Source organism: Harpegnathos saltator, unplaced genomic scaffold, assembly GCF_003227715.2.
Source record: "Harpegnathos saltator strain DR-91 unplaced genomic scaffold, Hsal_v8.6 scaffold381, whole genome shotgun sequence".
Taxonomy (NCBI): domain Eukaryota; kingdom Metazoa; phylum Arthropoda; class Insecta; order Hymenoptera; family Formicidae; genus Harpegnathos; species Harpegnathos saltator.
In genome coordinates this window covers 1803636-1826551 of record NW_020230185.1, presented here as the reverse complement: position 1 = coordinate 1826551, position 22916 = coordinate 1803636, and the positions used below count along the sequence as shown (strand labels likewise).

The 22916-nt window shown below is 42.6% G+C and overlaps 1 protein-coding gene across 2 annotated transcripts in view; it reads right to left on the bottom strand.

The window, feature by feature from the left end:
• Window positions 1–19137, bottom strand: part of LOC105192432 (uncharacterized) — a 40112-nt gene extending 20975 nt beyond the window's left edge. Inside the window, exons 1-2 of one of the 2 annotated variants that reach the window (XM_025300728.1) lie at window positions 18636–19137; window positions 15659–16132 (exon numbers count right to left, since the gene is read on the bottom strand). In XM_025300728.1, the coding sequence (XP_025156513.1) occupies window positions 15659–15737 (79 nt within the window). In that variant the 5' untranslated portion in view covers window positions 15738–16132; window positions 18636–19137. Of the gene's footprint in view, window positions 1–15658; window positions 16392–18635 lie in introns of those variants that run through there. The other variant, XM_011156572.3, reaches the window with a different exon arrangement.
• Between the last annotated feature and the right edge of the window lie 3779 nt (window positions 19138–22916).

Below are 22916 nucleotides of genomic sequence, written 5' to 3'. Positions count from 1 at the left end.
TGGGCAAATAGTAGTATTTTAAATAAAATGAATAAATGAGTAACCTTAATTAGAGTTAACGTTTATTAATGTCTTTCCGAATCTGAAATATAACAACACGTTAAAAAAGAAAAAAAGAAGCACAGTTTTGCAAGTTGCAACATCGGCAATTAGCATATATAGAATATCACATATTTAAGAAAGTGTCTACTAAATCAATATTAATATATTGTGTGCATCTTGAATTGGAAAAAAGTGTCATCTTTGCAGAGTTAAGGTGACAACCACAGTTATATTTTTGGCTTTGTCATATATTGTTGCAAATATGTACAATATTGAAATATCAGTTTTTTCGCGTCATAGACATTTGCATCAGTACTGCATGTATCAGCAAAGTGCTGTATTAGCATGGAGAATGAAATCGCACTGAGGTTCATCCATAATCAGCACACGAAGCACTAAGAGAAACTTATGTATTCCATCTTATTTTAATCGGACTGATTTAAAAGTCATCCAAGCACAAGGCAGGTCATACGTAGGCGACGCCGACAACGAACGCGTCGATAGAGCGAACTACACAGCGATGAAACAGTGAAGATTCCTGAAAAATGTGGAAAATCCTGCGCGCCGATCGCCGAAGCGTCGAGGAAAAAGCGTCCCTGTGCGATCGTACGCTTTCTACATGACGGGTATGTAGTACGCGTGCGCGTGCGCGCGCGCACGCGCGATTACATGTCCGAAGTTGGTCCTTGGTATTGTCGCGTAACGTTCGCCAGCTACCTCGTGCCGACGCCGTCGTCGAGACGAGCGGTAGTGGTCGCTGACACTGGAAGGTCGTTTCCACTTTACATTGACACACTGATCGGCATACGGTTTTACGGCGTTACGTGCCGATCGACCCCGATTAGGCTGATCGAGCGGATTGCCGGGAATCTCCCGCGCGCAGACCTCTCCTTCGCGAGCCAATGGCCGTTGCACCAATTTCGCAAGAATTCCCCATCGAGTCGACCTATCTATGTGTATCGGCGTTATTAAAGCTTCATTATTCGCGTATGGTATTTCCGATCGGCACGTGAGAGTCTTTAGATAGTTAAGTTTAAGTTCTGGCATATCGTCAAAGTATATTCCTGTTTCCAAAATAATCCTATTCTTAAAATAATTCCACTTTCAAAAGCTTAAATAATAAAAATCGGTTTTAATTGGAAGTCCTATTGTCGCCATTTATGAGCTACGCTCTCTCAGACAAACAGAGATTTTAAATAATTTTTCTGTTTTTAAATAATTATGTTTCAGTTTTGACATGTTATCAAAGTATCCTATTTAAAAAAAATAACTCTACTTCTAAAACTACTTCTAAAATAACCCTGTTTTGAAAAATTTGAATAATTTGAAAAATTTGAATAAAACCGGTTTTGATTAAAAGTTTTATCGTCGCCATTTATCTACATATAAGCTATGGTCTCTCAGACCGACAGAAAGTCTTTAAATAATTAAGTTTAAAATAATTAAATTTCAGTTCGCCGACATATTGTTAACGCGTATCCTATTTTCAAAATAATTCTATTTTTCAAAATTTAAATAATTAAGCCGGTTTCAGTTTGAAACCCTATCAGCGCCATCCATAAACTACAATCTCTCAGACTTGCGTTTTCGAACGCAAGGATTAAAATTGAGGGTTAACGGAAACTTGGGAAAGGAAGAACAATTATATATATAAGGTGTTCGGGATTTTTTAGAAAACGAAAAATTGTGGATTAATCAGATCAAATTGAGAAGAAAAGTCAAGTACCATTTTGTAAAAATCGCTATAGTTATTAAGTTATTAATGATTAAAAATTATCACATCTAGAGATTCTTTCAATTGATAACTTGAAAATTTACACACTTAATTGCAAAATGGTGAAGGACTTTTTTCTTCAGAATGACCTAACTTACAATTATATGACGGCTATTGTCTAGCGATAGATATGAGTATATTGAACTTTGAACCCTGAATCTTGAGCCTGTGGCTAAGCACAACAGCCGTCATATAATTTGCAGGTTAGGTCATTCTGGATAAAAAAATCCTGTACCATTTTGCAAATAAATGCGCAAATTTTCGAATTATCAATTAAAAGAGCCTCTAGATTTTCAGTTATTAATAATTTAATAACTATTGCGATTTTTGCAAGATGGTACAGGACTTTTCTTCTCAGCTCGATTAATATTCGTTAATCTGATTAATTTTTCACTTCCAAAAGATCCCGGACACTCTGTATATATGGCAAAATGATCTCGAACTGACGCCGGCATGTTCTAACTTTCCCGCTCACTCGATGGAGCGCGATCGATCCGCAGCGAGGAGTCAGCCAGGAATTTTCGGATGAAGGAAGTGTGCATACATTCCATCGAGTTACGGCTAACTTTCGTGCACTTTCTTCGGAAGATACGCGCGTCTCTCAGCAGGAAGATCGGATTGAACGTTCTACATTCACACAGCCGGCAGGTCGTCGGCACGCTCGATTAAAGGCCTGATATTCGCTCTGAGCTTCGCTCGATCGAGACGCGTCCCGAATTCGCTTTTTCGGCAGAGCGGCACGGGAGGAAGCCGTGACTAATAGCGCAACGATGGAATTTCATCCCGAGACCATCGGCCGTAGATGAGACCGGACGCGTAGTCGGGCGGAATCGACCGGCGGTTCGTCGGTGAGGAAGAGAGAAAGACAGAAGAGAAAGGGAGGGTAAGAGAGAGAGAGAGAGAGAGAGAGGGAGAGCGAGAGAATCGAAGGTCGCCGTAATGAATCTCGCTCAATAATTAAGAGCACGAGGTCGTTAACCGGCGAATAGAGAGTCCGACATGATCGAGATCTATTCGAGACTGATCCGATCTTGTCTCCCTTCATCAATTCGCCTCGGCTTTCCTCGCGAAACGTGGGACGTAGTCACGCTGGAGGTGTGATCTCAACGGAAAGCGCTGAATAACGGACGCGTTATAAACGCGAGAAATTAATAAAGAGGAAAAGTCGGAGATATCTCGCGATAAAATTGACTCTCGATTGCAATGCTGGATATAAGTGAATCATCGGCAAAGATCGAGGCAATTGCGCTCAGAAATCATGAGAGAGCCACCACCTGAGCTGAGAGAGAGAGAGAGAGAGCTGATACCAGTCTCTCTCTTTCTCTCTCTCTCTCTATATATATATATATACTATATATATATAATGGCTATTTTGAGGAAGGAAATAAAACATTTTTCCGCGAAATTTTCACACGACCCTCTTGGCATTACCGGCGCAATTTTTTCCGTGACGCACAAAAGATTGTTACAACGGAAGAATGCAAATCGCGCATGAGTCAGAAATATGCGTGCCTCGAGCGGTTATCTACGCGTGAGTTATTTTCCGGTGTTGTCTAACGTGGATTTAATCGGTGGTAATTATGAAAATTGATAATTACCCCGACGGATGCGCAGCAACAATAACTTGGACGTAAGACGTGTTCATGTCCTCGTGATCGATCAAAAATTGAGCGTGCGACGCTGACAATGTAAGCTAACAATCCGGGATTGAAGTCTCCCAAAGTCGTCGATCGATAAATCGTTACTGTCGATTGCCTACTGTGGGATCGTTTCACCGTTATTGCAAAGGCCGTCCTCGCACCGGCTCGCACCGGCTTGAAAGGATCACCTCTAAAGAAGAATGCAGAATTGCCTAAAATGCAGGAGAAATTCGTAAGTTTCGTCAAGTTTTTTTCCGAACGGGATATACAACGCCTTGTTACCGCAAGCGCATTACATAATGCTTATACCGCCGAATTGCCACACCTTTTGCTGCCTTTGAGATTCCCGGCTAGCCGCGAGTACGGTTCTCCGCCGGATTCATTCAACCACCAGGGAGCTTCGAAAAATAGTAGTCACGCTCCAGACTGGAGGATGTATCATCGGTGAGGAAGTCACATTGAAATTCCTCCAGCGGTCGAATCACGCGCACCGCGTCGATTATCCCCAGGAGGTCTCCGATGATGACTCCTTTTCCTAATAGTCTTCAAGTCCGTTCCGAAATCGGTTTCGGAATTTTTGGTTTTGATTATAAGGTTGGCAGGCCTTAAACTAACTTACACACATTCCTAACTCATCAGCTAATCGACTATCAAAATAATAAAAAGATATTTCTGTTTATCTGTCAAATATTGCAAAATAAATAGCTGGTACCAAGTTGGCAAACAGAAATAGTACATGGCTTGGTGACGTTCAAGCGTGATCAGCTGACCAATTACGGAACATATCTAAGTTAGCTTAAGGCCTACCAACTGGAACCAAAGTTTCCGAAACCGATTTCGGAATCGGCCTCTTGCCGATTTGGAACAACGCTCGGTGTGCGGTTCTCATTCCACGAATACGCTTCCGTCTCTTCGTTTCCCTTATCCGCGACCAACCTCGGAAATGTGTGCACATACGCAGTCGATCGTAGCCCTTCGATTTCCTGTCGACGGCTCGACACTCGACGACGCGAATAACAATCGGTCGCAGCGTTAAGGCCGGTTTATACGGGCGATTGTTAATAAAGTGCGTTTCATTTGTACCAAAGATCGCGGGGCAAGCGATTAAAAATTGCAGCAAACAATCGTCCCCAACAAATTGTCGGAACAAGTTGATCACACCTTGCCAATAACCATTGTTCACTTTGGAAGAAAAAAATATCGATAATACTTGTCTCCAACAAAGATATTTTTGTCACTAGCTTCTTGTTATTCTCATTGTTGCTGTTATTTTTTCCATGCAAACCGGCTTTTACGCGATCGACGCGAAGATTCATCGCTATTCAACATTTGTCTCCGCGTGCGGAATTGTTCCTACACGCCCCTCTCCCGCACAGCCCCCTTCCACCCCTCCATTTGAACTGGAATGGATGTCGTGCGCTGATATAATTTAATTGAATATTTTTCCCCTCTTTTTCTCTTCTCTCTCTCTCTCTCTCTCTCTCTCTCTCTCTCTCTCGTTTTCTTCCGCTGCTGTCGATACTATTATCGCTTTTATTACACTCGCCGTCTCTTTCCCAGATCCTAGGATAACAATTATCAGATTTGTTTCTCTCTCTCTCTCTCTCTCTCTCTCTCTCTTCCTCCCTCTCTCCCGCTCGCTGTTCCTCTCTGTCTTTTTTCACGCGCGGCTGACTCCGTGCCGAGGTATGCGCACGTCCGTTTTTTATATTTGCACGACGGTGACGACGGCGACGACGTCGACGCCTTGAAACCTGAGAATTCCGTAAACGGCGAGGCGTGCGCCTGACGCGAGAGCCGCGGATCGTGTCAAGGATATGCAAGAATGTGCATCCTTCGTCCGCAGGACTCGACTCATTATTTTATGTTAATCGTCAGCGCGCATGCGCGCGGGCATTTTCGAGGATATCGTTACGAAATACCGCCGCTGCGCGCTCTACGACTGTGCACTTGGTCGATCCGATTTGAGAAGCTGCCCCTCGCTACCTCCGTCTGCGATTATCCAACTCGCGAGTGTCGTCCGCGAAAACGACACTTCCAGTCGCGGGGGGAAGTTACCTTCGCCGTTCTGGCTGAGAGAAGACGAACATAACGTCCTCAGAGCGAGAGATTTATACGAGCGCTATTAGACGCATGCAAGCAAGGAACGCGTATAAAAGTTAAACTTATCGAGGGGATCAATGCCGTGATTATTTGTAGCTCTTTGATGTATTGGTGAATAATTTCGTAGCGTTTGCTTCCTGACAAGAATTTATCCAAAAAAAAAAGGATTATAATGTTTATACATCAAGATTTATAATATTTTATATATATATCACTTTAAGTCTTCAGAGCAAAACTAGGGATTTAAAATTATGTGTGAAACATTATGAAAATTCCTCTTCTTTTTGGACAAATTTCTATCAGAAGGTACGAAATTACGCACCAACTGAATATAATTATTAGAAATCAGACTGATCAGAGCTAATTCGTCGCGAAAAGTAATTCATAATGGCTCTCAATATATAATGGAAGAGACACTTTGCATGGTACATGTGTCAATATACAAGATGTCTGACGACGATTTATCTCTCAGGTGTATGTGGATTAAGTCCAACTGAAGAGAAATTGCTTTTTGCGAAACATTTTGCGAACTGCTACAAAAATTTTGAATCATCAATTGAAGAAGATTGACGAATAATCATGCGCGATATGTCAGATGTACTGTGATTACGGTTCTTACCGTCCGTGCACTTGTAGGTTAGGTCAAACCTGAGCCAAAAAGTCCCGTGCCATTTTACAAATAACTACGTAGATTTTTTAGCTATTAATTAAAGAACATTGATGCATAATTGCATGTGATCATCCATCAATCTTCTGTGACTAGTAGCTTGAAATTTTACGTAGTTTCTCGCAGAGTAGAGGAATTTCTTGTGCAGCTTAATCTAATCCACATATACACGAGAAGTTCATATGTAGCGCCAGACATCCTGTGTATATCGAACCAATATTTCTTTCATTTATAAGTTTGAAGATACGTATAATACCCACATATTGAAAGTTATTATAAATTATTATATATATATATATATATATAATAATTTATAATACATATATATATGTATATGTATCAAACTGAACAAAAATTTCATCTACCATTTTGCTGACCACATAAAATTCTGTATCGTTAAAAAGTTTGTTAAAAAAAAATTTGTTAAAAAGGTTGGCGGACAGTCACATGCGATGATGCACCATCTTAAAATTAACGAGTAAAAGGAACATATATAAATTGCACGGTTTAATCGAGATGTACGCGCAAAGTCAGACAGTGAAACGCAAGGATCGGCTCGGCACTATCTACTGACGCGTGACGTTCGGTTAATCGACGCTCGCTATACGCGTTCCCGATGAGCATCCAGGTTACGCGTTGCTCAAGCAAGTAGCTGGCAGCGTTGGGTAGTCGAAGGCGGATCGGTAGTCGCATGAACCGTCATTTACCTCGTCATTCTGCAACTACTAATTTTTCCCTTGCAAAAACATCGCGCGATTCGTCGGCGTGACGCGTCGCGGCTCGATTGTGCACGATCGCACGATTTCGTTTCTCCGATCTGTCTGAAAATATACTCATCTTGCCGTACATACACGCGCGTTTTCTCGCCTCCGTACTCCGTGTTTCTTGCACGATGTAAATTCCGCGAGACGCGCACGGCTTACGGTCGAAATGAATCCGCTCGCTCGCTTTCACGTCTCGCCGATACCGAGAGCCGGACTACGAACAGAATAGAAATAATGACGATAATTGATGTACAGAACAGGGCAGCTCTCTCAGGGGCAGCTCTTTGTACTTAGCGTCGATGCTGGAATGATAATCGCAACCTATTCACAACGGTGAGTTTCGGCATGGCGGCCTCTCTTGCCGTTCCTTTTTCCATGCCTCCTCGTAAAGCACGCGATAGCGCGTTGTCTCGGCGCGGCGCGGCGCGGCGCTCCCGGCCGAAAGAACTGGTTCTCCCTCCGGAGGGTGGTTAAACCCGGTGCAATGCGTGCATTTAGTGAAACATCGCGCTGGAATGCAAACACGTGTGGAAGGGAAGGGTAGGTAGAGGTGCATGTGCGCGCGCGGATGGGAAGCTGTCGCCGCCGCCGCAGCCGCCGCCGCAGCCGCCGCCGTCGCCGCCGCCGTCGCCGCCGCAGCCGCCGCCGTCGCCGCCGTCGCCGCCGCCGCCGCAGCCGCCGCCGTCGCCGCCGCCGTCGCCGCCGCCGCCGCCGCCGCCGCCGCCGTCGGGGAAGGCGGAGAGCCGAGCGCCGGAATTCGTACGAATTCCTCACCGCCCCCGGCGCGAGGTGCGCTTTGTGCCGCTGATGATGCGCCTACGAGAGCCCTCTGGGATACACGGCCGCGTGCTTTCGCGGGGAGAGCGCGCTGCGGGCATTTTTATCGCGATTTCATCGCATAGATATATTACGTGTACATAGATACAGCACTGCCTCCCGTCTTTGTCTTGATCCCTCCCGCATTAAGGTTACTTCGGATAATTATAGATAAGTGGGTTGGAGAGGGCTACATTCGCCTTCCTCGGCTAAGCGCAATCGCGGATTCCTCTCGCGAGTGCTGCTGATATATGCGCGGTATTAACGCAAACGTTTCTGCGACGTGAGGACAAATATTTCGATGTTTCACGCGTCTTCGGCAATGTAGATTGAATTGTCCGCCGGAACGTCGTCTTAGATGATTGTGCGATGATGACATTTGTTTTCGCACTTTGGGATATAAGACAAAAATGATAGAGATAAGTTGGTGCCAGAACTTCATCTGGAATAATCATCTAAATAATCTTTTATCTAGATAATAGAGCAAACACTGGTCGCGATGACGCGTACGCGAAGAATGACGAAATGCTGGGAAGAATTTACACGTTTTTCATTATTATTTAGATAAATTAAGAAATTAAAAAATTGCAATTTTTGAACATAAAATTTTAAAATTAAAAATTTTTAGAGATAAAATTTTAAATTCTTAAATATAGAATTTAAAATTTGAAATTCAACTTAATTTAAATGTGAATTTTAATCAAATATAATTAGATTTTAAGTAAAAATTTTAAGTAGATGTTAAGTAAGTTAAATTTGATTAGTTAAATTAATAAAATCGAAATAATAAAATTTAATTGATTAAATTAAACAAAATTAAATGAATTTAAATTTAATTAATTAAATTGATAACATAAATAAATTTAAATTTTATCAGGTATAATTAAATTTTAAATAACCAATTAAATTTGATTAATTAAATTAACAAAATCGAAATAATGAAATTAAATTAATTAAATCGATAAAATCAAATTAATTAAATTTAAACAGATTTCAAACTCAAAGTTCGAGTTAGAATTCAGAACTAGAAATTTTTTAATTCGCCTAGCAAAGTTAAAATCACCTAAGCGCGACACTGATCGCGGCTGTACCCTGTAGTTGCCCAGTCGCGTCCGCTTGCACGGAACATGGCGGCGCTTGTGGAAAGCCGGGACATCGGCTTTGCGGATTTGCATGCGGCGCGAGCCGCGTGTTCCAATCCGACGTTATCCAGCCACAACGATCGCTCTTACGACGGGGTTAATCCCTCGCGCGAAGAAGCGTTCGCCGTGATGACGATCGAGGCTCGCTCGACGGCGGCGGCGCTGGAAACGCGACGTGCACGCGATGCGCTCCGCGTCTCGCTCTGATTCCGATTGCCGCGTGAGAGATCGCGGCGGTGATTTCGCCTTGACGTCGCCTCTTAACGCGGAGCGAAAATCTCCGATTTGTTATTCCAGCGACGCGCGCCGGCGACGAAAGTGAATCCGTCGCCGTCCTCGCGGCTGACTGCAACGACTTCGTTCGAACTTGCGAGCAATTTCCATCTATAATCCCGCCGCTTAGATCGCCGCTTCTCTCATAACGATGTCGCCAGATCCTTGGATATAAATTTGCCTTAAATATAAAATCTCGCTCTTGCACTCGCTCTCGCTCGGATCGCAGAAAAGTTTGCGTGAACGAGTGAAACGCGTCTTTCTGCTTGAAGGAAGCAGCATTTCCAACTTATGCTCCTTATGGGCCAAGTTGAGTCCTGCAGAACTGGGAAATTCCGCTTCCCCTGACGAAAACGCGTTCGCGCTTTACGACGCGTCACGTCGTCAACGTTAACGGAAGTTTTTTTTCTCCGTGCGTGCGATATTAAGTAACAATTATCAACAAGCGCCACGTTCCGAAGCGTCGCGAATTAACGAGCCTGAGAGTCCAGACCAGAGGTATTTCGTGCGCGAGCTGCGCGCAGGGTGCAGAGAGGGGATAATTCTCGCATCGGAAGGAGAGCATTCCTGCCAAATTGCTCTTTCAATTTCGCATGGCTCTCGGCGCACCGGCCGGCCGCTTCGTGTCGCACGCGCGTGCATCCTCCTGTGGAGTACTGAACTCGTTAATGAGATGCAATCGTCGTAGCCGCGTCGTGAACGCGCGGTGGAAGGAGAAAAGAGATCCCGAAACACAGATCGCGCGAGAGTGCGAGAGAGATTCGCCTCAAGCTGGTTTCACTGCCAAGGTGAATCTATCGAAGCGCGTAGAAGTAGAGAGAGAGAGACTTGGACGCGCCAACGAAGCGCGATATCGAGGCTCGAAATGCTTTCTCCGCTGCCTCCGCTCGTCGACGAATGAGATTTTCGACGGAGTCCGACATTTTCCGTCGCACTTGTCATTGTGTGCCCGCACACATGCCTGCGTTACGTGTGCGTGTGAAGAATAAAATTCAACGATCGCGATCATCATTCAGTTTCGCAAGTCGACGGTCGAATCGATGTCGACGAAGGTTTTTCGGGACCGTCTGGTTTCACGAAAACTCTCATTTCTTCAATTTTTCGCTCAAGCGTCTGATAAGGCGAATCCCGCCTTATCAGGAAAATTAATAGGATTCTGGTAAGGGCCTGATTATTTTTCCCTAACATTAATCGGAGCCCAATAGGGATAGAAAAACAAGGGCCTTACAAGATGTGTAACAAATGGTTTAATGGGTCCTTATAAGGCAATATTAATAGGGCCTTTTAAAGAAATGTTTTTATTATTGCTTGAATAAAAATATTCGTTCTTTTCATTCCAAGAAATTTAGACTGTAATTTCTTTATTTCTCTATAACCTCGTTAGTATATAAGAACAAGAATTGTTTATTTTAAAAATATAGCATATTTTACAATAAAATATAGCATTCCTTATACATAAAAATTTTGCTACTGTTTTTATTAAAGTTTACTGCATTTCAAAACGATGGCAATACTAGAAAAACTTTGGAAGAAACTAATGAATATAGCAAATAATAAAACTAATAAAATTTATTTTTAATTGCAGTATAATAAAAAGATATTTAAAAGAACCAGATAAAGCGTACCTGCTAAAACAATACTAAACTATGACAATTTTATTACACACTTCAGATTTTATTAATTTTTTATAACAAAACTTGATTTTACATATCTAAATCATCCTTAAAGATAATAACCTAACCTTAAAAGATCCTTTTAAGGCCTACATCAATTTTCAATGTTAAAGCGTTATTTTGTAAAATCTAAGGCATCCCTAAAAAATCCTTCTAAGTCCTTCATCAGTTTTCCTTATCAAAGCCTTATTTAATAAAATCTAAAATATCCTTAAAAGATTCATCTCGGAGCCTGATGTGGTAATAATGAAGCGTCCCTTTTTAGGGCATCCTATTTTCAGTCTTATTAGAGATCTTATACTTCACGAGGATGGCCCTAACAATTTTTTGCTCGGGATTCCCCGACGCCATTGTTCGGGGAATTGTATGAGCGACAGCAAATTGTAGCTACCTGTAGTGATTGTTCCGTTTCTTTTAAAAATTCTGCCATGAGACGAAACAGTTTGAATAAATGAGCAATTTTCTTCTATTATCTTAATTTCATAAAGATTAGATTCCTTGACATTTCGTTATGATTCTCTTTCTCTCTCTCTCTCTCTCTCTCTCTCTCTCTCTCTCTCTCTCTCCCTCTAATAAGATGAATTCTCAAACGAAATTTGGTTAACTACCACTGGTCGACTCGAAGGTTGGAATTGCACTCCCATTTCGTCATTATATCTAGGAGATATCGCGTTGATCGATTATCTATAATCTAGTCGGTATCTAATTGGTATCATATCCAAATCGAGTCGATATATGGATATATCGATTCAACTTGAATATGAATAAGCCGAATAATGACTAGACTGTCGACATCTGCATAAAGCTGCATTTCAGTTACTGACTCCTTGCACTACCACTACTTCTCTTCTTCTCTCTTTTCGCGAGTAGGTCTTGATATATATCTCTATATATATCTTCTTACTAAATTTCCAAAGTGTACATTCAGTTCAGTAAGAACGAACGAATGTAAAGTATTTTCCAGGTATCGTGATAAAGTCTAAGGGTGACTTACCAAATTCCGTTCAAAGCAACCAACGGCTAATTCAGCCCCGACACGACTGAGTTGCCAATATAAAAAGTTAAACAACTTCTTATAGTACGGGAGGAAAAATTCTCTCGTTTTCTCTTTATATTCGGGCAATAATTTTAATTGACTGATTTATTTAATTAATTAATTTATATCACGCATAATCTAACTTTTACCACGTCAATGGAAGTTTAGGACGACGTTTTGTCTATTTAGAAATGTCTGTTAGCAATTCTGTTGGTTCACTGTCTATGAAAACCTTTGCATGTAAAAAATTCGTAACCGTAAGGTCATGAGAAAATTAACCAATCACAGTCGATTATTCTCCTAGGGCGCTAAGGGAATAATCGACCGTGATTGGTCAGTTTTCTTACGACTTTAGGGTTACGATTAAAATTCTTCTTACATGCAATGACCTTTGATTCGCTAACGGAATTGTCTAAAGCCCGTATCAGACTACGGATTGGGATTGAGTATTGGATTGAAATTTAACCAATCAGGGTTAAGTTTACTATATTTGAGATTACTTTCTTTCTTCCAATTGGTCAAATTTCAATCCAATCTCAATCCCAATTCATAGTCTGATACGGGCTTAAGAGTCACCCTTAGAAATATCAAATTGATCGCTACCTGACTTCAGCTTGATTTCGACATGATTTCGGCTGGATTGCTTATCGTGCATCGTTTCTGCACGGTTCTCCTTCGTGCCTTCGTGACGGTGATTTCGAATGCGATCTTGGTATGGCGGCTTAAGGCTACGCGCGGCCCTTGTCGGGGTTAAGGCCTCTGGAGTCGTAAAAATGACGATGACTCGTGGCATATTGATTCCGTGTTGCACACGTAGACTACGTTATCGCGCGTTGTTTACGATGTTTACGATTAGTGCCTGTTAACGTTCCTAGGTAATCGCCAATTAGACGGCATCCGAGTATTGTTCAAGGTAATTCATCGCGAACACATCGGAATGATGTAACCTCTCACGGCAAGACGACCTTGGAAAGCCGGAAAAAAGTGTCTTACATCGCGACGAGGCTCCTTTTCTTCCTGTACAAAGTGTAACGACAAGGGAAGAAGCTGAAGAAGCGAAGAAGGTGGCGGTGGAGGAGGTAGTCATCGGACACCACCTCGACGGGTCTCATTCGACGTCTGAATTTTCGCGTGAAAATTGCAGATGGCTCTGTTCCGCGGGTAATTCGAATTTTACCTCAGGACCGACTCAACAACGTTGCAACAACAGGATGAAAAAGACTCTAAGCGGAGGAACAAGAGCGAGAGAGGCATCGTCGAGCATCGACGACCGAACGTTCAAAGCTTGGGAAAGTGTTGGATGATCGGCCGATAAATCGTACACTCGACAACTCAGTCTCGGAAGACCCGCTCTCTCGATCATTCGGAGACCCGGTCGGATTCGAACGCGACGCGCCTATCGTCGCGCGTAGAACAGCAGGATTTTCAGAGGAGCTACGTGTACTCGAGCGCATCCTGCGTTGCGCAATGCTTTTAATCCCCGACGCGAGTCCCTGTAATCGGCCGATTGCGTAAGTAATTTTCGTCTCGGCGCAATTAATCAACGGCGTGTCGTCGAAATGGCTGCGTTAAACACCGGCACGGATATCGCGCCGTCTCCACGATTTGCGGTTCGTCGATTCGCGACTACTGTCTTTAGAAATGAGTATCGATCGATCGCCTTAACCCGCTATTTTAGGACGTTACGCTGCCCCTTCGATCGTACATCGCGCTCGGCTATATCGAGTGCGCCAATTAGGATGCAAATGACCGCTCGTAACTCCGAGGTGATAACGAGCGCTGTCCAGGCCGCGATTCAAACTCGCATTTGTGAAAGCGTCGTTAACAATTGGTGATTAGTGGTGGCGTTTCTAGTAGTATAGTTGCGAATTTTGCCGGGTTTTTGGCGTTTAGTGCAAACACAGTGGGTTTGCAAGTCGATTTGGTGGTGAAGGCTAAAGTTCTGTTCCGAAATTGGTTCCGGAAACTTTGGTTTTAATTATAAGGTTGGTAACTAATTTGAACTTAAACTAATTTAAACACGTTCCGCGATTGATTAGCTGATCACGCTTGGATGTTCACCGCCATGTACTACTTTTATTCGCAAACTTGGTATTTAACTATTAATTTCACAATATTAGATAGAGAAATGGATAGATTTTTACTATTTGTTATCTTGATAATTAGTCAATTACGGAACGTATTTAAGTTAGTTTAAGGCCTACCAACTTTATAACCTCAAAACCAAAATTTCCGAAACCGATTGCGGAACAGGCCTTAAATTTCTTATTGGTATCGACGCGCTGCATTGACAACGAATTCGCTTGACGTTTTGTCGACACCTACGAGATATCGCACAGGTATCAACTGATTATCGACTAATCGATATCTGAACTAATATTGTATCCAAGTTGAGGCGATATTTGAATATATCGACTCGATTTGAGCACGATGTATAAACTGAGTGGTAGATAGATTATTGACATCTACGATATCTTGCGGATCTCGCGATGAGATTTGGAAATGTTAAATCGATCATTGATTTTTACATAACTTCCACTCGATTTCGAGCGAATACTTTATTGACTTTCGCATGTCCTTCGAGAGTCCTCGTTTCTACGAGCTTTTGTATTTCTTGATCGACTGTCAACCAGCATTTTCGCCCGGGATATTAATTAAGGTTGAGTATCTAATTGTTTCTACGTGTAATATTTTTTAGATACCGCGATGAAGTCTTAGGAATATCGATCGATCGATCTCCGCATGATTTCGACTGAATTCTTTATCGATTTGTGAACTCGAGTGCTCCGAATTCAGAAACAAGCACTGTCCCCTATTCCAAGTATTCTTCACCTTTTCTTCATTGTTCTTTTCTCACTTGTATTTCTCACAACGTCACTGAACGTTAATTCGACGATTAACATCATTTATCTTGTCGCTATTTAGGAAGCGTGATTTACGTAGTAGTTGTCGGAACGCAGAAATCACATCGCCTCGAAGTGAATGAAATTCCCGAGATATTTGTATGTTTGTTATGTAGGAGCCAATGTTGCTTCACGACATGTTCCTTCGTTCGCTCTCAAAACGATCTGAAAACTTTCCGACCGCAATCTTCCGAAACGCAGCTCACTATCCAATGAACAAACCTAACCGAATTATCTCTAGGAATTAATCCAAAAAACATCTTCTCCCCTTGTGTTCTCTTTCATAATTACAGTTCTAATTCAAATTGAATTTAATTATAATTCAAATTTGTTTAGAATTAAATGTTAAATGACTAGAGCTTAAAATAACACATTTGCATTTGGAGAACACCCATTGAATCTCGCGTTGCATAAGAAACAAAAGTTCCAACCGCACTGAAGCCACAGTGATCAGCACACATGAGCTCAAAGATTGCGGCGATCAGACGGACCGAGTTAGGATAAAAAAGCCGGTGACTTTTTCAAGATAAGAAAAGTTTTTTTTTAATGGCGTTTTTAGGATAAAAAGACTCGATGGCTTTCCCTAAAGCTAAATCCTAAATGTTTCAAAGCTAAATCCTAAATCCTAAACCTTTTATCCATCTTTCCATTTTTTCCTAAAGCTAAACCCTAAATTTCTTATCCATCGGCTTTTCTTTTTATCCTTAAGTCAAATCCTAAATCTTCTCATCTACCGGCTTCTTTTCTTATCCTCAAACTAAATCCTATATTGTTTTTACCTTAAAACGTACAACGAAGACATCCCCCGACGCGGGTGGTACTCACCGTGGCAGGCGGCGCCAAGGACTAGCAAGGCGATAATCCAGGTGACCGTCATTTCGGCGAAGGCGTAGGACCGAGTCATCCGCGACAGAGCCGCGCATTTATCACTGCACACGGGCGACGGGGCCGGGACGTCGTCGCTCGCGCGCGTCCTGGGGCGTCCTGGCGTCTCCACGTGTGTGTCGCGAGGCGCTCGCTCGCTCGCTCCGGCGCGATTTGCGCTCGTGGCGGAGCGATGACGCGTGTTAAGGGCGCCAGTGACTCCCCTCTTCTCCGCGCTAATGTCCACCTTCCGCGACGCTGGTCTCCACCTGGTCGCTACCTGACGTCAGGTGACGGATGCGCAAGAGCCCGCCGGTCGGCGCGACGCTCCCGTTCCCGGCGACGTCGAGGGTGTGCGCGAGCGAGCGAGCGAGCGAGCGAGCGAGCGAGCGAGATTTTCGCCGCGCTGCTCTCTCGGCCGCTCTCCGTGGAGATCTTGAACGGACAATGAAACGGAGCAAATGAGAGACGCTGCGCGGAGAGGAGATCGCGGATGAGGACTGAACGGCTCGCGTCGTTTGTCGTTTGTGTGCGCGCGCGGTTTTACACCTCTCGCTTTGATCTCCTCCCCTCCTCCGCCCCTCAAAAAGGATTCTAACGAGAATTCTAACGCGCCCCGTCCGCGGTAACGCCTCCCCTACTGACAAATTTCTATTGAGATCGAAAGTGAGATTTGCAAAAAATTTCCTACGAGAATTCAATTATTTTATATGATATCTCAATTGAAATATCATACGCAAAAATAGAGAAGCTTTTCTATTTTTTTTTTCTCAAAATTGAAATACTTCATTACTGACATTCTCATGTGATTTTTTACATATATTTTGATATATATAAAATTCAATATATAAAATAGGATATATACAGAGTGTCCCATTTTAAATCTCCCAGGCAATATCTCGAAAAATATGGAAGAGAAAAATATGGAAATACGGAAAAGTGGTTTCAAGGGGGATATAAAACAAGTATATCAATTTGTTTACAGATGGTGCTATTTTCGAGATATTCATTAATCATTACTTCTTTTAAATGGAAACCCCGATTTCTTGTTACACCATCTTTTTTTACTTCAATTAATTTGGATAATTTTTGTCTGAAACATTTTTTTATTTACTTAATATTTTTTTAGATATTTAAGGAAAACTTGGTAACTTTTCAATATTTAACTTATGATATCTCACTAACTATTTGTCGGAAGAAAAAATACTACTAGATTTTTTTACTCTATTTAATCTCAAGAATATATTGTTACAATAGTGTCGTAACTTTTGTTAACTTATCGATTTTTGGAAATTTCAAAATTATCAAATTAACAAAAATCGGGATGCTATTGTAACAATATATTCTTGAGACTAAATAGAGTAGAAGAGTCTAGTACCATTTTTTCTTTCAAATTAGTTAGCGAAATATCGTTAAATATTGAAGTTATTAAGAATATTGAGAAAGTTACCAAGTTTTCCTTAAATATCTAAAAAAATATTAAGTAAATAAAAAAATGTTTCAAACAAAAGTTATTCAAATTAATTGGTAGAAAAAGATGATGTAATAAGAAATTGGAGTGTCCATTTAAGAAAAGTAATGATCAGTGAATATCTCGAAAGTGGCGTTATCTGTAAACAAACTGATATAGTTTATGTCCCCCTTAAAACCATGCAACTTTTGTTTGAAATATTTTTCCATATTCTATCTTTCATTTATAATATCTTTCATATTTTTCGAGATATTTAATCCTGGGGGATTTAAAATGGAACAACCTGTATTTCAATTGAAAAATTGTTAGCTATTTTTTTCATGCGACATCTCAATTAAGACATCATATGAAATAATTGAGATTTTATGTGGGAAATTTTCCGAAAATCTCATTTCAGATGTTATAGACGTTTTTCAACGGGATCGCGTTGACGTAGTTTTTATGTCAATTATTTGTTATTAATAAGAATGTGATTTGCTGGATGTTTCCGTCTCTCTTTCTCTCTCGAGCACTTTTTGCTTGAAAATTCGTCGATTGATCGCGACGACGATTTTTTCATCTCGTGACAATTCCCGTACGGAGAAGGAGGGAGGAGTACGCTATGGTATCGACATCGGGATTGCTGATCAACAGCGCGATTGTTGCGGTAAATTTTTGTGAATCACTAGCGGTGTTATCGGGAAAATGATACTCGCGCGCGTGCAGTGTTCGATATTATCTAAATAGAATTATGCGGATAAACGTCTCCGGATAAAGTCCCGGCACCGACTTATCTCTTCATCCAGATGATACAAAGATACGAAGATATATTTTCGTCTGTCGGCATGTTAATTGAAAAAAAAATGTTATCTTTGCGAAATTATGCAAGATGACATTCGCAGATAACTCAGCCCGCACCGCTGCGAATAAAATACCGAATCATTTGTTCCTTCACGTCGTGGACGTCGTTTTTTGCGTTTCTCGCAGAGACGCCGTCGAGAGACTGAGATTGCACATGTCGATTCGTCTATGAACAGAACGCACACGATGCCGAGAAAGAAGTTTACACAATTTCGTCTTATCTTCATCCGGCTAATCTTTTCTTCCCTTTGATCAACCGCATCACTATAGTGGAACAATTATCGGAAGGAAAACGACCGCGCTATAGCCGTCACGATATCGCTTATTGAATGAAGAGTGAACTCGCTGTTGACCGATCCCATCCGATAAAGCGGCATTTCTCTTCCATCCCGAGACACCCCGTATCGGAAACGTGCTCTTCTTTCGGGAAGAGCCGTCCTTATTACAACGCATATCATCACGAAAGTCACACGCGCGAGTTCAATCTTTCCCCCCGACCTTATGCATTCCCCAGTGACCGTTTGCCAGATCCAGCGAGAGCGCGCCTACTTCGAGAGGGAAAATCAAGCTATTCAACGACGCGCCATTCAAACACACGCTGCCGCCCACGTCCTCCTCATTACTCACTGTATCTCCTTCAAAAGTCGCGGTACACTTCTCTCCCCTGATCTCGATCGATCGAGCGAGCGAACGAGGAACAGACGAGGAGGACTCAACGAGCGCTGCGTGCAATCATCCGAGTGCTCCAAAAGTGTGTCGTCGCGAGGCAGAACGAGGCACTGCGCGCTGCGCGTGATCGGATAACAATTCGCTACTGATCGCCCGCGCGAGTGGCTGATCAGTCACCGAATGAGCGGTAACGCGAATGAGCTGTGATCCGCGACTCGGAGAGAGACCCGGATGTGTCGCGAGTCGGCGTTGGAGACTCGCTCTCGCTCGCGCTGCTCCCGCCAAAAGTCGATAACTGAAATCGAGCGATCTCGCGCGGCCGTTCAAGCCGCGGCGGCTCGTCCAAGTTCGCGCGCGTCCGTCCGTCCGATGGTATCACGGGATGCCGAGGGGGAGAGACACGGCAATCCGCGGGGGGGCCCCGAGAGACAGAGAGAGAGAAAGAGAGAGAGAGAGAGAGGGAGAGAGAGAGGGAGAGGGAGAGGGAGAGAGAGAGAGAGAGAGAGAGAGAGAGAGAGAGAGAGAGAGAGTTCCCGTGGCGGATCCGTCGGATCCGGCGCGCGTACGGAGTGTCGACGAAGCAGCCGCGTGCTCGCTGGTGCGCCGCGATTGCAACTGCCTGCCGTAGGCGGACGACGACGCTCGACGGCCGCCGCGTTCTAACTTGCGACTCGGCCGTGCGCGAGTGGAGGGGCCGCTGTTACCTCAGGTACCCGAGGTACCCGCCGAGGTACCCGACGAGGTACGTGCGCGCCGTGGGAGCCAGGGGGACCCCTACCTTACCCGACCCGCCGAGAGCCGACGAGGAGCTCTACCGAGGCTCGTCACCTGTGCGACTCCACCTCCCACCTGACGACCCGCGTGGATACCTTCCAAGGGGAGAGCTCCTCGCTAAAGACAAGTCGCGATAAGGTGTATCCGCCCGACGAGGAATTCCTAAGCAGAGCCGCTTCTCCTCTCTGCCCCTCTTGCTCCTCTCTTTCTCTCACCTGTCTTTCTCGCTCTCTTCGACTCGTTTGAGCGGCTTTTACGCGGCAGAGACGGGAGTCACTGCCGCGCGGCATAGAAACCGCCGCGGATGTTATCGACGGCTTCGCAGAGAGGAGAGGATGGGGTATATAGCCTTATGGAGAGCGGCGCTCTTCGGCGAAGATGTCGCGCGACCGGGGAACGGTACGTTCGGATTAATAGAATTCGCGTCAAGTGTCAAGTTGAAGTCATGTGAGGATCAAGGTCCGCTTGATTTTCGAAAATTTCGAAGATTTCATCGCGATATCCAAATGTCTTATTCGTCGCAAGCGGTCACAAAGCGGCGTCGATATGAAGGAAAAAATCCAGTTGCAAATAATCGCCATCGGTATCGATTTGCGGAGCCAGAAGATAATCGACCTGTCTGTCGGAAAATGGTGTAAAACATTTATTATCTTCTGTACTAAAAATTAATGAAATACTCATATTAAGAACATTGCGTCGTCGATATAACTCTTTTTTTAACAAGGAAATTCTTGGAAATGTCAGCCGTCAAATGATCATATAAAGATTGTAGGATTCGGAGTGAAGTTACCCGAGAAAAATTAATAGGGCTCTGGTAAGGGCCTGATTATTTTTCCCAAACATTAATCGGGCATATAGAAGGACAAGGGTCTTATTACAAGATATGTATAACAAATGATTTAACGGATCCTTATAAGACAATATTATGAGGGCCTTTTAAGGAAATATTTTTATTATTGCTTGAGTAAAAATATTCGTTCTTTTCATTCCAAGAAATTTAGACTGTAATTTCTTTTCAATTCGAAGACACATGTATAAGTATGTTTCTTTTCCAATACGCATAATAATACTGGTTTCATGTTACCATGTATAAAAGTCATTTCTTGTACAATTTTCCGAAAATATTCATTCTCAGTCTTTATACATCAGTTTTCCCAAATGGAAATTTTAATCATAAAAATATGACATTTATTGAAGGTTATAAAAAAGGCTTTGTATTACTTCGTTTTATGCCTTACATTTTTCGAAAATATATATCCAAGACTATGCGAATATGTCGAGATCAGGTGCCTATAGATGCCTATTTGCAATATATATCTCTTTGAAAATATTCATGTATGATGAAATAATATCAGATATGTCAAGCGTTTGTTCAAAGGAGGTACTTAAGAAATGGAAATAATGAGAACCACGTAAATTTTTATTTGAGAAATACATGCTTTTACACGAAAAATAAACAATTCTATCGTATTATTTAAATTAATAGTAACATATCCGTCTCTCAACATTTTCTCTTTCATGCGTTTATGGCCATTTACACGTCCACGTAGCCCTAACAGTTTCTTGAAATCATAATACGCATGTGCGCAAACGAATATCTGTTATAACAATAGAAATTTTTCTTACGTAGGAACAAAAAAGAGAGATCGAGCGCCGCGGTGCGGCGCGACGCCGAGTACATATGAAACAAAAGCGAAACAAAAGTAGCTTTTCCGGAGTTTCAGGATCGATTGGTCTTCCGAGTCAAATATCTCGAGCATGGAAATTATAATAAAAAATTTTTCTCATATAATGTCTGTCTCGCGCGTAATTTGCAACAAGCCCGATCAAGATTGGTGTCGGAAATACGGAGATTTCGAAATCTCACCTGCAAAAGGGTCCTTTTTTTCGCTAACAATTTCAGATTCAGATCTCACATATACGCACACAAACAAAGCGAGTTTGTCCATCAAGCTGCGTTTGCATTGCCACGCGATGTCAGCTCCAGATTACACGTATATGCACGGACACAAATAATGCGAGTTTGTTATCAGATGTGTTTGCAACATACAGGTTGAAATAAAATAAGTATTTCATTATCTCTGCGTTCGCTTTAGACGCTTATGTGCGCGTCATTCTATTCTTTATTGCTCGTTGCTCATGCATATGCGGAAGGGAGTTTCTTGAAGGGCCAATTGATCTAGAATCAAATCGCGTTTCTTTCAGTCAAATTTCCTCTCGCGGAACCGATTATTTTCATTTTGGGTAATAGTTAAATATAATTTAGGCACGGATATATATAAAATTATTAGTACAATTTCAACCACAATGGTGAAAGTATAACTGATGGACATTATACAAACGTTATGCGTGTTAAGTGCACAGAATGGATTTCAATTAATTCTGTTTGATGATCATCCAGACGGACTGACACGCATTTTCCCGTCCTTAGCATTACCCAGGATGAACGACGTGGACGTGGCGGGGCTTTCATCCCTTTGGGGTGCTTGATTTACGTGAGTCCCCTTGCCTCTCACGATTCGGAATGTATTGGTTTGCGTGCGTACGTGTATGCGTGTGTGTATATGTGTGCGTACGCGTGTATGTCTGTGGGTGGGTGGGTGAGTGTTTCATGTAATATTTGAAATCTGTATCACTTACTTTCTTCTCCATGACTACCATAGCGTCCCATTTGTATCATTGGGATATCTTTTGATTAATACTTTGTTCGTCTGGATAATCATCAAACAGAATCAATCCAGCGCGCAACCGGTGCTTCCAATTCTAGCTTTATCTCGGAAATGAAAAATCATAACGAAACGAAATACATGGCATTTCAAAGCTTCAAAAATTAGTACGTTTTTACTTTTACGTGGTATTAATGAAATCGAGAAAAAAATTTGCTGCCGTGCTACGTCACGAAAAGCATAAAAAATGTCGTTTTTCAACTCTGAGGACATTTTTCTCAAAATCGTGACGTGTTAGCCAAATTTGAACAACAAATTCATGCTCAGCAGGCAAAAGTACATCGAAAATGACTATTCACACTCATGTAGTCGGCAGCATTTAAAATTTGTTGCCCAGTGTTTTCGTGCTTTTAATGGCTTTTTCCATTCTGATCGCGATTCTGAGTCCGTCATTTTGAATTTTCAAAAATACTATATGGCATCGAGAAATAGACACTTCAATGAAAATTTTAAGCGATTTTAGAGCATTTTATCTCAAAAAATATGACTCATTCAATTATCGATTTTATCGATGTCTTGCCATCTCCTTGTCAAATATAAGGCAAAGGACGACACCGGACCGGGCTGCCGCCTCGACCAGCAGGTCTTGCACCGGCAGGGAATTATTTACATTCCCCTGCAGAACCCGCAGCCTCACAACGGTTCAGGCTTAACGGCCTCCCTTCGCCCCACCACGAGCGCAGTACATTCAGAGGAACCAAGACGGTGATTGTTGTCCCGACCCTCCTCCGCGCATACC